The 16,232-nt window shown below is 43.2% G+C and overlaps 1 protein-coding gene across 1 annotated transcript in view; it reads right to left on the minus strand.

Annotated features, from left to right (window-relative positions):
- MARCO (macrophage receptor with collagenous structure) overlaps positions 1-15,829 on the minus strand; it is a gene marked incomplete at both ends in the record, with an annotated part of 32,076 nt that extends 16,247 nt beyond the window's left edge. The window contains 4 exons of the mRNA XM_079710713.1: positions 994-1,068; positions 2,409-2,561; positions 3,439-3,540; positions 15,721-15,829. Of these exons, the coding sequence (XP_079566839.1) occupies positions 994-1,068; positions 2,409-2,561; positions 3,439-3,540; positions 15,721-15,829 (439 nt within the window). The remainder of the gene's footprint in view (positions 1-993; positions 1,069-2,408; positions 2,562-3,438; positions 3,541-15,720) is intronic.
- Positions 15,830-16,232: the final 403 nt, after the last annotated feature.

Genomic DNA, 16,232 nt, shown 5'->3' on the forward strand with positions numbered 1-16,232 from the left:
TGTGTGCGCACGTGGGTGTGAGCCCGTGGGTGTTCCAGCGCCTGTGTGTCCCTCTAAACTCTCCTTCTACTCATCCTCCCCCTGAAAAGCTCCCCGGAAAAACCCTGCTGGTGCCCTAGAACACTAGGTAGTTTGGGATTCCCCCTTCTCTTAAAGTCCTTCCAAAAATTAGTTACTCGAAAAAGAGTTTCCCTTTATCAAGTTTCCCTTCTGTAATTGGTGGTGTTTTTCACTCTATCTCAGTGGCCTGGAGGCTGAGAGGTTCTTGGTTTGTTTCTTTCCCCCTTTCTTGCAAATCCTCTCATTCAGCTTTTTCCTCCACTAATGTTTGTCTTTGCATCTTTACAACTCAGCAGCCTCAACCCCGCCAGGGACTGGAGGTTTGAGAGTCTAAGTGAAGAGCAGAGTGGACTGTAACAGGGATGGAGACCCCCTCCCCCTGGGGGCAGCCAAGCCCTCACATTCTCTGACCCAGCTATGCCGTGGCCATTTGTAAGGCAGCTGGGCAGGTTAAGGCCACAACCTAAAAGGGAGAGACAATCATGTGCTTTGAATCGTTATTTTAACCGCCTAGTAACCCTCTGAGGCACTCTTGTCCCCATTTTACAGACAAAGAAACTGAGACTCAGAAAGGTAAGGGAATGCTCCCGAAGTCACAGAGCCAGTCTATGGTGAAGGTAGATGTGTCAGACTCTGGAGTCTGCACCAAAGAGCTTGACTCTTCCCAGTGAGGCTCACAGGCTTGTACTCTGAGCACCAAGGAGGGGCTTGGAGTGTCCACACCCCTGCAGCCACACCTAGGTGTCTTCCCCAGGATGCAGGTAATTCCCAGTAACCCAGCCCATCTAGGATCTCACTTCAGGTGACCTCCCTCACATACAGACCCCACCGGGTGTTCAGAGTCTGGGGATGGCGTGTGTGCCTGCGGTCCCCTGCAGCTGCCCCGAGACAGCCTTCTGTGCTCGCTGGAGCACACGCCCAGCCCCTGCTCACCTGTATCTCCCTTGATTCCTGGTGGACCTTGGGGTCCTGGGGGGCCTGGAAAGGAGAAGGAATTCAGAACGTAGCCTGCACAGAGGAGGAGAAAAAGGACTGTGGGGCCGGTAGACAGAGGCAGGTTTCTGCGGCTCCATGTCGTCCGGGGCCCCCTTCTCCGCTGGTGGCCCTGGCAGACGGGGGAGGCGAGGGCCCCTTTGGACCTGGAAGACTTGAGGAGAAGGGGCACCAATGCCCCAACCAACAAGGGGGGGTGGCAATGCCACTCACACCGTCATTCACTTCACGAGTGTCACTGAGCGCTGAGGACCAGCCAAACTGTGTGGAAGGAACACGAGAAAAGACGGAGCTCCTTCCTCCAAGGCGCTCATGGCCCAACAAACGAAACACAGCTGTGCAGGTGATGATTCCCGAGGGAGGCTGAGCCAGACAGACCTGAGTTCGAGCGGCAGCACTGCCACTTTAGCTGGGTGACCCTGGGCACATCCTCATTGTTTGGAGCATCAGCTTTCTCATCAGTGAAATGGGGTTCCTATACCACTTAGGCAGGGCTGTCCTGAGGCCGCCATGTGGAGACCAGCACGGAAAGCACACCCATGCTCTGATAAATGGTACCCATCCCCGCTGCCACTTACGTCAGATCTCTCCCTTGCCAGGGCTGCTCTGTGGACCAGAGCCTCCCAAAGACTCGGGTGGCCGGGACAGGGCTCCTTGTCTTGTCTTGGTCCGTTCTGGTTGCTATAACAACACACCACAGACAGGGGTGGGAGGAGCTTAAATATCAGAAATTCACTTCTCCCACTTTTGGAGGCTGGGAGTCCAAGATCAGGGGCCGGCCTGGCTGGGTTCTGGGGAAGGTCTTCTTCTGTGCTGCAGACTGCAGCCTCTCGCTGTGTCCTCACATGGTGGCAGGAGCCAGGGCTCTCTCCTCTATAAGGACAGGCCCGCTGTCCTCTCCCCTCGAAGGTCCAGGCGCTGGCCAGACTAGCTTGGTGCCCACTGTTACTCTCTCCAGCCACAGACCAGTATTAGTTCGCTGCTTGGGAGTGGTCCTGGACATCGCCCTGGACTCTGTCCTGCACACTCTGGATCAGTCTGAGGGCTCCGTGACTCAGACCCGGCCTTCGGCTGGTTGCTGCAGACCTTGGGTCTTGGAGATCACACTTGTCTGGAGCATCCTGGGTTCCTAGGTCCCTGACCCCACTGTCTCCCGGAGAGCTGTCTGCAGCCACCCAGGGTGCCTGTAACTTCATGCCCTCCGCATACAGCCTTCACCCCCTGTCTTGGCCTCCACGCTCTCATACGAGGCCAGAGAAAGGGATTCAGGTCCAAAGCCCCCTTGGTCTGCACACGAGCCGCTCCCCCTTTCCCGTCCTCTCTGGGGAGTCCCAGCCCAGGGGCTAGGGGCCAACCTGGGATCCGAGTAACGTTGTCCACCAGTCGTAGTAGGTGCTCCTGCCTGGTGCGGACACGGATGAGCTGGGCTTGCAGGATATGCTCGGGGACCAGCGTTTGATTGTTGTAGGGCATCTCCAGGGCCTGGAGCCGCTTCTGCAGATTCAGAACTGGACACCCCACCACCACGCCTGCAGCATCCTTTTAGGGACTTCATTAAAGCCCGAGGCACTTGAGCATAACCCTGACATTCTGTGTCATATGCATAACTCTGCATCCTGAACAGGTAAGCGTGTGTTTAGTGTACCGTGAGGACCTAGAGTGAGCACACAGAACTTTGTCTGTATCTTGCACACGTGCACTCCACACTCAGATATGACGTTACACGTCCACAGAACATACCTACACTCTGTATAACCACCGCGTCCATGAACAACCTGCATGCAGTTAGGAGCTCTGTGCATGCTTGGACATGAAAGCATGGCCACTAATATGCTGATCTGGCATAATCATGTGTGACTTTCATATGCGTGTGACGTGTGTTTATGACAACTGGCCACACGGCATTCTTGAGTGACTTCACTATCTGCTGATGGAATTGCTTCATGGCCTAACCGTTTGGACTAGGAGCACTTTGAAAGTCAAATCGTGTTAAAATGAAACACTCTGGTCAACAAAGCTACTTCCCATTCAGAGGCAGGGAATCCTTGATGTGAGAGGCACAAGGCACATCCTTGTGAGATCACTGCATCTTTCACTGCTTCAGACACACACAGCCTCACACACGTGGTCCCTCCCTCCCTCCCTCCCTCCCTCCCTCTTCCTCTCTCTCTCTCTCTCTCTCACACACACACACACACAACACACACTTCCCTTTCTGCTTCCCTGTCTTCTGCCCCCAGCATTCAGACCACCCAGGGACTGAGAACTCTCTCCCAGCAGATAGGCAGCAGTAGCCCCAAGGGCTCTCCTGTGAACCTGTGCCTTGTGTCAGGCCGGGCCACACTGTCACCCCAGGAGGGACCAGACAGGACCCAGATGCTTTACCTTGCAACACCAGCAGCCCAGCACCTGCGGTAAGCAGAACCAGGTAGATGATCAGCAGGACCGTGAAGCAGTTTATCCCATTTCTCTTCTTGGGCTTTGGATCTGAAACACAACCCAGGCAGATGGCTGCTGCTGCAGAGGGCAGAGAGCGGGGCCCCCAGCCTGTGCCCAAATCCCCTCTGTATGAGCAGGGGGCTGCCCATGAGGTCCCACGAGGGGAAAGACACAAAGGCCCACGACCCCCAAATCTTCCCCTTGATCCTCCTTGTCACAAGGCAAGAAGTGCCATTGTCAGCCCCTCATTTATGTGGCTGGGCAAAAAAACCCCGTGCACACATCCTTAGCTGGAAGAGCACGGTCCTCAGTCAACCTTGCTCACCGTCAAAGCCCCAGCACGGAACCTGCCCCAGGGGTCACTCAATAGATGTACATCAGAGAAATTGATGAATTAACATATTTCAATTTCAAAATTCTGGGAGGAGGAGGATTGTTCCTGTTTTATAAACAATGAGTGGGGTTTGGAACAGTCGAAAAAACCTGTTAGGTTATAAGACAAGATCTGGAAATCATGTCCAGGCCTTTGTTTTCTTTTTAATTACAAAGGTAAAACGTGCTTAATATAATGCATCAAACAATATGGAGAGCATTTCAAGGATTAATAATCTTATAATTAATCCCCTGAGGTCCTAACCCGCGGAGGGAAGCTTTGTTAGCATCCTGGGTTGTGGCTTTCCTTCCATCTCCCCTTCCTCTCAGAAACTTACAAACTCACATCCTCCTAGACAGACTTGGTTTTTTTTCTTTTCATTTTACTCTAATGATATCATGTTACAATTACATATTACAGTACCTATCAATTATAGCACATGCGCTTTCTGCAGTGAAGTGTTTTTCCATGGACTTCCCTCTAGTTTTCTCAGTAGAGAGAGATTTAACTGTTCTCTTTAATAGTTGCCTCGTATTGCTTAAAGACACGTGGTTGTGCTCAGTCTAGCACAGGGTGTTCCCCCCACCCGCATGCACTCCTGGAGTCTAGGCCCACACAGCAGCCTGAGTGAGTTCTCCAACACATAACCTGCTCCAGTCACTCCCTTGCCCTCAGCCCTTCAGCTCACTGCCCTCAGGACAAACAGCTCCCCTGCTGGTTCATGTAGCCTGGCCTCCAGCCAGCTCTCTTATGGCCACACCTCCATACATCACCTCCCTGTTGACACTGACCAATGGTCAGGCCAGACCACTGTGGTTACACCCTTGTGACTTCAGGCAGAGTATCTCCTCTGAATACCCAACCTCCCTTCCTTCTTTCTGCATAACTAATTCTTACTCATCCTTTGGGAGCACAGTAGATCTTTTCCTGCTCCAAGATAGATTCTCAGACTCCCCTCGGCTGGGTGGGACCTCGCTCTGCTTCCCCACATCACTGTGTTTTTATCCACTGTGGCCCTGAGCATCTGAACTGTATATATGTTTCAGTCTCCTCCATATGGCCTGGAAGTTTCTTAGGCTGTGTTCCAGCACCAACATGGTGTGCTGGAAAGATGGTGATGGGCTAGATGAATGGATGAACGAGTGGTTTGGGTGCTGAATGTGTACAGAGTTGAATATTTTGAAGTGTTGGGAGAGCATCAGGAATGCAACTTAGGACCTCAGGTGTCCATATAGTCATGATGGTGAAGATGGATAACATACAGAGGAAGCCTCACATTTAATAGAAGATGGTGGATGGTGAATACAATCTCATAGACAGCAACCAAACATGATGAAACATAACATGTGATGGGAATAGAAAGATAAATTATGCTTCAGAGACACAGGTATCATAGAGGTCAGAGGTGGAGGTGAAAGCCAGCATGGAAGATACAGATATTTTCAAATTACATGGTAGGACCATGGTGCAATGCATTTGAGTAAGGATGATGAGAGGAAAAACAGACATGGTAGTGTGATGGGAGTAGTTCAAGCCCAGAATGCTTTTTAATTCAGAGCTATCACCTGGCATAGAGGCAAGGTATTTTAGAAACTGGGAACTTCAAATCTGTGAGCTTTGTCTAACTCACTCTATACAAAGCAGAGGATCTGATAAATTCTTTACCCTTACATTGATCATTTCATCTCTTAGTGGTTAGAATAAACTGTCAAGGCAATATCTACTCTGGTTTGGGGTTAACCAATGAGCAAGAGTTGCTTGAGATGAGAGAATGAAAATTAAAAAAAAGAAAAAAGAAAAAAGCTTCATGTGAATAAGAATGAGCTTACCTGGAGTAAGCTATTATTAGTCTGGGTGGAGATTTTAGGGAAGCAGGTTTTAGAAATTTGACAGCTCTATTGTCTGACTCACAGTGAAAATATGGCTCCAGATAGAAATAAGATTTCAATTCCATAAAAGAGCTAAGTGAAGAAAAAAGGCTGCACACAAATTTTAGGGTTCCCAGCCCTTCCATCTCCCAACCCTTCACCAAGTGGCAGAAGATGGCTTGGTAGGTGTACTTCTCTCCTACTGTAACACTAGTGGAGATCAAGTGGGAGCCCCTCTCCCCACATTCTCAGCACTGGGCTACTGGTGAGGCCCAGGGAAGTGGTCTCTGCCCTGTGGGTCTGAGGTCTCCCACCCTCTACTTAGTAGCACTGGGCAATGTAGAGCAGTGTCCTCTGCCCCTGCAGGCAGCACCAGCAGGGGGCAAGAACACCAATAGCACAGGGAACAAAGCAGACTAGAATAGCATGGTCAGGGCTCTGAAAATTAAATTGCGATTGGAACCATAGCCCACAAAATGAGCCAGAATCTATCTAATAAATCTAAATAGTTCATGTAAGAAACCTAAACCTAAAATCATTGAGATGAAACAAATGTTGGAATTATTCAATAAGGATTTTAAAGCAGCCATCACAAAAATGCTTTAATGAGTAATTACAAATAAAACTTTTTTTAAAATGTCACAAAATAGAAGATATATAAAAGAACCAAATGGAAATTGTATAATTTCAAAACACAAACACACAAAAAAATTTTTAAACCTCACCACATTGGCTCAATAGTGTAATAAATATGATAAAGGAAAGAATCACTGATTCTTTCAGTGACTGATAGATAGATAGAACTAAATGATAGAACAATAGAAATTGCCCAATCTGAAAAACAGAGAAAATCATCAACAAAAACAACAACAAATAAACAGAGCCTATGAGATGGGTGGGTCAATAAAAAAGAAAAAAGAAACACATAATACTTATATCATTGAAGTCCCAGAAAAAGTGTGAAGCTGAAAAAATAATCAAAGAAATAATGGTAGCTGAAAATTTCTCAAATTTGGGTAAAGACATAAACCTACAGATCCAAGAAGTTGGGCAAATCCCAAACATGGTACATTCAAAGAAATCCATACCAAGACACATAGGCAAAAATCTGAAAAATCTAGACATAAAGAAAATTTTAAATCTGAAGAAAAAGAAAAAATTTTGAAAGCAGCCAGAGAGAAATGACACATTACCTATAAAGTGATACCAATTTGGAATGTCGGCAGATTTTTCATCTGAAACCACAGAGATCAGCTAGAAGTGGCATAATATTTTTTGTGTGCTGAAAGAAATGAATTGTCAACCATGAATGCATCCTTTAGCAATGTATGGGAAATAGAGAGTCTCAGATGAAGGAAAACTAATAGAAGTTATTGCTAGTAAACCTACATTTAAAGAATGGCTAAAGGAAGTTCTTCAAATAGAATGTTAATAATAGTAAGAGAAGTCTTGGCACTTCCTAAAGGAAGAACAAGAAAAAGGAAAGAAGAATGGGTAAAATATATGGCTATATATTAGACCATACTTCTCCTCATGATTTTTAAAAATCACATTTGATGGTTGAAACAAAAATTACGATGCTGTCTGATGTGGTTCTCAGTGTATGCAGAGGAAATACCTCAGGCAATTCATTTTAAAAAGTGAAGATAATAAAAGGACATAAATAGAAATAAGATTTCTACACTTTACTCAAAGTGGTAAAATGTTGATACCAGTAGACTGTGATATGTTATGTATGTATATTGTAATGCCCAGAGAAACCACTAAATAAATTATTCAAAGAGATGAACCACAAAAATCTTATAAATAATTAAAAATAGAATTCAAAAAATGTGCTCAAGTAACCCATAGGAAGGTAAGAAAAGAGAAACAGATGAATGGAAAACAGAAGAAACAGAGAAAATACAAAATAGGATGGCAGATTTAAGCCTAACATACCTATAATTACTTTCATGTAAATAGTCTAAATATACCAAGTAAAGGGTAGAAATTGGCAAAGTGAATGGAAAAGCATGAGCCAATTATAAGCTGTCTATAAGAAATCAAACAGGGCTTCCCTGGTGGCGCAGTGGTTGAGAGTCCACCTGCCAATGCAGGGGACATGGGTTCATGCCCCGGTCCGGGAGGATCCCACATGCCGCAGAGCGTCTGGGCCTGTGAGCCATGGCCGCTGGGCCTGCACGTCCAGAGCCTGTGCTCCTCAACGGGAGGGGCCACAAGAGTGAGAGGCCTGTGTACCGCAAAAAAAAAAAAGAAAAAAGAAAAAAAAAGAAACCAAACAGTAGAGCTTCTATTCACATGAAACAGAATTGATACAACCGAAAGGAGAAATGGACAAATCCCAATTATAATTGGAGACATTAATACCCATTCTCAGCAATTGATAGAAAATCAGCAAAGGTATAGAAGAACTGCACACCACCAACAACCAACAGGATCTAATTAACATTTATAGAATACTCCATGCAACAACAGAAGAATACACATTCTTTCCATGCATACATGGAATATTTACTAAGACCATATCCTGGGTCATAAAACAAACCTCAACAAAATGTAAAAGAAATTAAATTTTACAGATGTTCTCTGACAATAATGGAATAAAAATAGAAATTAATAACATACAGACAGAAAAATGCCCAAACACTTGGAAAAATTTTTAAAACTTCTAAATAATGCATGGGTCATAGAGAAAGTCTCAAAGAAAAAAAAATTAAGCAGAACTGAATGAAAGTGGAAATACAACATACCAAATTATGGGCTACATCTAAAGCAGCACTGGAAGGGAAATTTACAGCACTAAAATCTTACATTACAAATGAGGAAAGATCTCAAATCAGTAAACTAAGTTCTTACCTCAAGAAACAAGGAAAGAACAGTAAAATAACCCTAAACAACCAGGAAAAAAAAAAAAGAAATAATAAACACCAGAGCAGAAATCAATGAGATTTAAAATAAGAATACAAAAGAGAAAATAAAAAACAAAAATCTGGTTCTTTGAATAAAATCAATAAAATTTATAAAGCTCTAGCAAGATGGACAAAGATAAAAGGAAAGAAGACACAAATCACCAATATCAATAATAAAACAGGGTATATCACCACAGATGCTGCAGCCATTAAAAACAAAATAAGAAAATACTACTACTAACTTTATGCTCACAACTTAGAAGAAACGAAATAGTTCCTCAAAAATCACATACTACAAACACTCAACCAAGATGAAACAGATAATATAAATATCTATGCCCATTAAATAAATTTAATTTGTAATTTAAAATCTCCTGTAAAAGAAATATCCAGGTCCAGATGATTTTATTGAAATATCCTAACAAAAGTTTAAAAAAAGAATTAGCACCAAGTTCAAACAATCTCTTATGGATAACAGAAGAGTAGAAGACACTTCCTAACTCATTTTGTATGATAAGTATTACCCTAATATGGAAACCAGACAAAGACAGTACAAAAAGAAAATTAAAGATCAATATTTCTCATGAAATTTGATACAAAAATTCTCAACAAAATAGCATTAAACCATATCAAGCAATGCATCAAAAGGATTTACAGGGGCTTCCCTGGTGGTGCAGTGGTTGAGAGTCTGCCTGCCGATTCAGGGGACACAGGTTCGAGCCCTGGTCTGGGAGGATCCCACATGCCGCGGAGCAACTGGGCCTCTGAGCCACAACTACTGAGCCTGTATGTCTGGAGCCATGCTTCGCAATGAGAAGCCGTGACAGTGAGAGGCCCGCGCACCATGATGAAGAGTGGCCCCCACTCGCCACAACTGGAGAAAGCCCTCACACAGAAACGAAGACCCAACACAGCCAAAAATAAATAAATAAATAAATAAATTTATTAAAAAAAAATAAAAGGATTTACATACCATGACTAAATGAGATTTCCAGGTATGCAAGACTGGTTCAATATTAGAAAATCAATGTAATCCACATATCAATAGGCTAAAGAAGAAAAATCATATAATCATATAGTTGATGCAGAAAAAGCACTTAACAAAATCTAATTCATAATAAATTGTCATAACTATCACTCTCGTAATAAATAAAAAAAAAAGAGAATCAACAAGCTATCTAAAGCTAACAGTCAGTCTTAATGGTGAGACAGAAAACTTTCTTCCTTAGGTTGGGAACAAGGCAAGGATGTCTGTTCTCACTCCCTTTTTCTGTATACAACTGACAAACGAGTGCAAATCGAAATTTAAAACACAATGGCAGGACACATTGGCTCAGTGGTTAAGAATCTGCCTGCCAATGCAGGGAACATGAACTTGAACCCTGGTCTGGGAAGACCTCATATGCCATGGAGCAACTAAGCACATTCACTGCAACTACTGAGCCTTCACTCTAGAGCCCATGAGCCAAAAGTACTGAGCCAGTGTGCCACAACTGCTGAAGCCCTTGAGCCAAGAACCCATGCTCCACAATGAAGAGTAGCCCCCCCTCACTGCAACTAGGGACAGCCTACATGCAGCAACGAAGACCCAATGCAGCCAAAAATATATAAATTAAATACATAAATTTATATAAAAATGGCATTTACAATTGCTCCAAAGAAAATGAAATATTTAGATATTAAATTTAACAAAATGTATACAGGGTCTGTATGCTGAAAGTTACAAAATCCTCATTAAAAAAAAAAAAGACCTAAATAAATGCAGAAACATACCATGTTCACAGATTGTAAGACTGAACATAAAGATGGAAAGATGTCAATTTTCAAACTGATCTAGAGGTGTAATATAATTCCTACAAAATCCCAGCAAGGTTTTCGATGGTATAAATTTATACCAAAATTTATATGGAAAGGCACAAGCCCCAGAATAGCTAAAATCATCTTGAAAACGAAGAATAACTTGTGAGAAATAATGTTACCTGATGTTCAGAGTTACAATAAATCTACATTATCAAGACAGTGTGGTATTGGTGCAGGGATAGACATGCAGATTAATGGGATAGAATGAAGAACACAGAAATAGACGCACACAAGTATGCCCAACCGATTTTTGACAAAGATGCAAAAGTAATTTCCTGGAGGAAGAAGAGACTATTCAGCAGATGGTGTTGAAGCAATTGGACATCCATAAGCAAAACACACAAACCTTGACCTAAACTTCACATCTTATTAAAAATCAACACAAAATGAACCATGATATTGTAATGTAAAACTGTAAAACTTTTAGAATGAAGCATAGGAGAAATCTTTGGGACCCAGTGCTAAATGAAAAGTTCTCAGACTTGACACCAAAAGCACAATCCATAAAAGGAAAAATCAGTAAATTGGACCTCAATAGAATTAAATACTTTCGCTTTGCAAATGACTTTGTTAAGAGGATGAAATGACAAATTACAGACTGAGAGGGAATATTTACAAATTATGTACCTGGCAAAGGACTTGTATCTTGAGTATATAAAGAATTCTCAAAATGTTTAGTTTTAGTTTAGATTAGTCAAAAAACAATCCAATTAAAACACTGGCAAAAGGCATGAAGAGACATTTCACTGAGGAGGGTATACAAACAGCAAATGAACACATGAAAAGATATTAGCTATTAGGAACGTCATTAGCTATTAGGAAAATACAAATTTAAATTACAATGATGTATCACTATCACATGTCTATCCAAACGGCTAAAATAAAAATAGTAATAATACCAATTGCTGGCAAGGATTGAGAATCAGTTGTACACTGCTTGTGGGAATGTAAAATGGTGCATCCACACTTGAAAAACAGATCAGCTGCTTTTTGTGATACTAAACATATATTTAGAGTACAGCCATTGTACTTTCGGGCATTTATCCCAGAGAAATGAAAACTTGTGCTTACACAAAAACTTTTATGTAAATGGTCATAGCAGCTTTATTTGTAATAGCCCCAAACTGGAAAAACAACCCAAATGTCTTTCAATGGGTGAACGGTTAAACCAACTGTATACATTCATATCATAGAATAATACTCATTAATAATACAAGAACCAACTACTGATACGTACAACAATTTGGATGGATCTCAAGGGAATTATGCGATGTGAAAACAAGCCAATCTTTAAAAAGTTACATGCTGTGTAATTCTATTTATATAACTTTCTTTAAATAGCAAAATTATAGAAAGGAGGAACTGATTAGTGGTTGCTGGGGGATAGTGATGGCTGGGCGGGGAGAGAGGGTATGTGCGTCTATGAAAAAGTATCATGTGGGAGATTTTTGTGGTGATGGAACTGATCCATATCTTGATTTTGGTGGTGGTTACACAAGTATACACATCTGATAAAATTGTAGAGAACTACATTCACACACCCAAATGAGTGCGTGTAAAACTAAAGAAATCTAAATAAGCTCTGTGGGTTGTACCAATGTCAGTTTCCTGGTTGTCATATTGTACTAGAACTAAGCAAGATGTTATCACTGGGGGAAAATGGGTGAAGGTCACAAAGACTTCCCTGTACATTTGTTTTTTGCAACTTTCAGTTGCAAAAAGTTACAATTATTTCACAAAAAAAAGTGAAGAAACACTTCTGGGTAAAGTCAGATTTTTACAATTTACAATTATTTCACAATAAAAAGTGAAAAAACACCTCTGGGTAAAGTCAGATTTTAAAAAAAATTCTAAGAACTAGTGACACGACAAAAAATAAAGTCAGAACAATGACATGAAATGAAAGTAGTCATCTCAGCAAGGCTGACCCTGCATAGACTCCAGGGTTAAGGTTTGTTAGCAGAATATTTAACATTAACTTCAGAGCAGGAAGGAGGGACAGCTAGGGCCAATGTTGGGGCCACTGCTGAGTGTTAATTAAAACAAAAAACAAAAAACCCCATAACTTTCTTTCATAATTTGTATTTTTTGGGGTCTTCTCTGTCAGGAAGGATGATCTTCAGATGGAAATTGGTGGGAAGAAATATCATGAAGAAAGGTGTGAGACCTGAAATAGTTGAGGGCTTTGGATGAGAGGGCCAGATTACATTCCACAGACCGGCAAAAGGTTGCCAATATGGTAACAGAACTTGAGAAACCAGACCATCAGGAGACTGACAGGAAGACCTGAGCCAGACAAATGCTCATATTTTCAAGAAGGTGAAAGGAGCGCATCCCAGAAAGACAGGGTCCACAGGGACAAATGTGAATTCTCTCGTTCAGGCTCCAATGCTCCATTGTTGGAGGGGAGAAGGGCTGATACCGGTTCATAAGGGAAGACCTGGGGTTTTGTTGGACCTTCAGGGCAGCAACAGCCAGCAGTCTGTGGCAACGCTTCAGAAAAATGAAAGCAATCTTCAGCCTACAGAGAGCTAGGTAAGTAGATAGATAGATAGACAGACAGATGAATAGATAGATAGACAGGTAAACGAGGCTGGAGCCATTTAGTGCTAAAGTAAGTAGTTTTTATCATCTCAGTAAAGCCCTGAGGGGATAACTGTGGTACAGAGCCTCACAGTGAGAGCTGTCCATGATGACACTCATCTAGTAAGTTCCATATGTTCTTTGTATGAGGACACAGAAGTTGTGAATGCATTTAGGAAAGGGTTCCATCCAAACTGGAGCGATTTTGTTCTGGGGTTAGATTTTTACCTCGTGGTATCTATAACCCCAGCCACAAATCTGGGATTCACCCTTGACTCTTGTATCATCCTCACTTACCTTGTCCCCCCACTATAGTCCTACTGATTTGACTTTTAAAAAAATATATTTATTTATTTATTTGGCTGCACCAGGTCTTAGCTGCAGCACGTGGGATCTCCGTTGCTGCATGTGGGATCTTAGGTGTGGCGTGTGGGATCTAGTTCCCTGACCTGGGATTGAACCCAGGGCCCCTGCCTTGGAAGCATGGAATCTTAGCCACTGGACCACCAGGGAGGTCCCAGATTTGACTTCTAAAATTTCTCCGGAGCATTCTCGTTTCCTTCCACACACCCACTGCCTCACATCATCTCTTGCTGCCAAGCTCCTCTCTGTCCTCAGGGTGACTCTTCCCAACCTGTCCCCCATCTGTGAGGGTGAGTAATCTCAAGTGCAGATCACTGCCTCTCAGCCCAACTTCAGTCTCTTCAAAGCTCCCCATTGCCCCTGCCACTTACACATTGGCCCTTGCCTTCTCCCTCTACAAGGATTAAATCATGAGCCGCTGCAGCGGCTGACCTTCAACACCCCCTGAAAGGAGTTCAGGGTGGAGATCAGGAAGGAGGTGCTCTGTGCTCTGGGAAAAACTGGCAGAACAGGTCTTCAGATATTAGATATTTTCAGGAGAAGATTTTATGAGCCCAATTCTCACATCTCCTCGTATTTAGAAAAGCACTAACATCATTAGCAGTGACATCTGCCCCTTTTGACTAGCAATGAGCCTCTGCCAACGTGTGTGCTGGACTGCACGTCCCCCCGTCACTAAAGTCATATATAAAGCAGTTTCTCAGAGCTCTCTGAAATGCTGTCTCCCAGGCTATAGTCCTCATTTTGTCCCCAATAAAACTTAACTCGCATCTCTCACGCTGTGCTTTTTTTTTTTTTTTCAATAGACACCCTCAGGATAAAGTCCAAATTAATTGGTCCTAGTCTCAAACCCCACTGAGCTTCCCCACTCAATTTTGACCGCACAATATGGAGCTATTTGTATTTTTTCTGAATATTCCTTGGGAAGGTGTCATAAACACGCTGTGCCCTACCCCTGCTCCAGCCTCCATCTCCTTTCTCTAACGAATCCTTGTTATCCATTAAACTTTAGAAGAGGTCTCAGCTCTGCCCTCCAGGGTCCCACATCAGCTTAGATCTGTCCATAAAGTCCTGTGCAAATCTCAACGACAGCCAGTAATGAATCGTATAGAAATGGGTTATGAATAGGCTCTCTCTGCCGCCCTCCATCCAACATGACTGTGGGCTCCCTGGGGCCAGAGGCCGGGTTGATCCATGTCTATTTTCTCAGTGCTGAGTGCAGTGTCCAGCATGGAGTAGGTGCCAAATCTGTTTGATCACCTGACTTTGCTTGAACACTTTTCGTATCTTAAAAAGTCATGTGTCCAGAACGCTGCCTTCTCCAAAGTTCTGAATAACCAACAATTATTAAAGTCATTTGCACTCCTGCCTTCTTTGTTACCCCACTGTGAACACCTAAAGGCAGAACACTGGACCCTTAATCTTTGTACCCCCCGTAATTCCAGCCACTGACCTGAACAAACAGACCCTGGGAAAGAGGGATAGCCAGGCCAGGGGACAGAGTTGCAGTTGTTCCTGCACATACAGTCTCCAGAAGAGAGAGTGGGAGTGGGAAAGACTCATCAACTTGGAAGACAATTCCAAGAGGATATTCTGAAATGGGAAATCAGAGATCCCCTGTGGGAAGCACTCACCAGTGACTTTGAAGGCTACAAATTCTAGAAGATTTAAAAAAAATGCATCACCTGTGTAACACTGAGGGAGAAAATAGAACAACAGTTGACTGAATTTTTAAAATCTGAGTTTAATCTAAGACACACTAATTATGAAGCTATAACACACCCTAGCCCACACCAAATGGAGAACACACTCCCTGAGGAACACATGAGTTTTCACAGAAGACATCTTAAAGAATTGTAACAGAATGACATTAAATAAATATGACACTTGGCTTCAGTTTTGTGGAACTTTTTCATCCCTCTTGTTTTGCATTGTCCTTTCATCACACGCGTCACAGACATAATCTGTGTGTCAGAGTGAGACACTAATAAAAAGGAGGAACATATAATAAGCATTAGCATTAATTGAAGGGAAAATATTTAAGTACAATTGAAAGGAGTCATGAAGCTAAAAAAAAACCCTGTATGCTAAAGACACAGCATCTATTACTCGCATTATACAAATTTCCAGTGGAAGCATGGAAGCATTCCAGAAATGTATTATTGACTCTCTAAGGTGCAGACCTAGACTCTCAATGGACTTGTCTATTCTTATGCCGCCAAGAGAAAGACTACATCACGGGCAATGCCATTACTGGGGACTAGTACTTTACCATTAAGTTCAAAGGTCTCCATTGTAGACAGCATGGTTTGGTCCAGAGTCGTTCTTTCTCTGGTGCTAGCTGAGAGCTCTTTCTCCTTGAGAATTTCCTCATTTCCCATGGCTAAGCTTTATAGATGGCCAAAGTCCTGGAGCCAGCAGAAATGCTCCCCACAAGAGGAACCACTCGGGGAAAGATTGTTCCCTTTTAACTACTGCTGCTACTGGTGGAGCACACAGCACTTCCCTTGACTCTGATTTCTGAATTTGCAAAATGTTTCCTGACATGATCAGGATTAGGCATTTCTCCAAAATGGGCTATTCACATGTGGAGCTCCTGCTTAGTGCAGCTGCTTGTTCAAGGGGGTGTGGGGAGTTGGGACACAAGTCACAGGTCCTTGAACCCACCCCTTGTTCCCAGGCCCCTGAGATCAGAGACGATGACCCCCCACACTTTCTCCATTTGTCCAGGCCCTGCCATCATCCCAGACCCAGTTTATTGCCGTGGGACCTCTCCCACCCACA

The sequence above is a fragment of the Hyperoodon ampullatus genome (assembly GCF_949752795.1).
Source record: "Hyperoodon ampullatus genome assembly, chromosome: 8".
NCBI classification, from domain to species: domain Eukaryota; kingdom Metazoa; phylum Chordata; class Mammalia; order Artiodactyla; family Ziphiidae; genus Hyperoodon; species Hyperoodon ampullatus.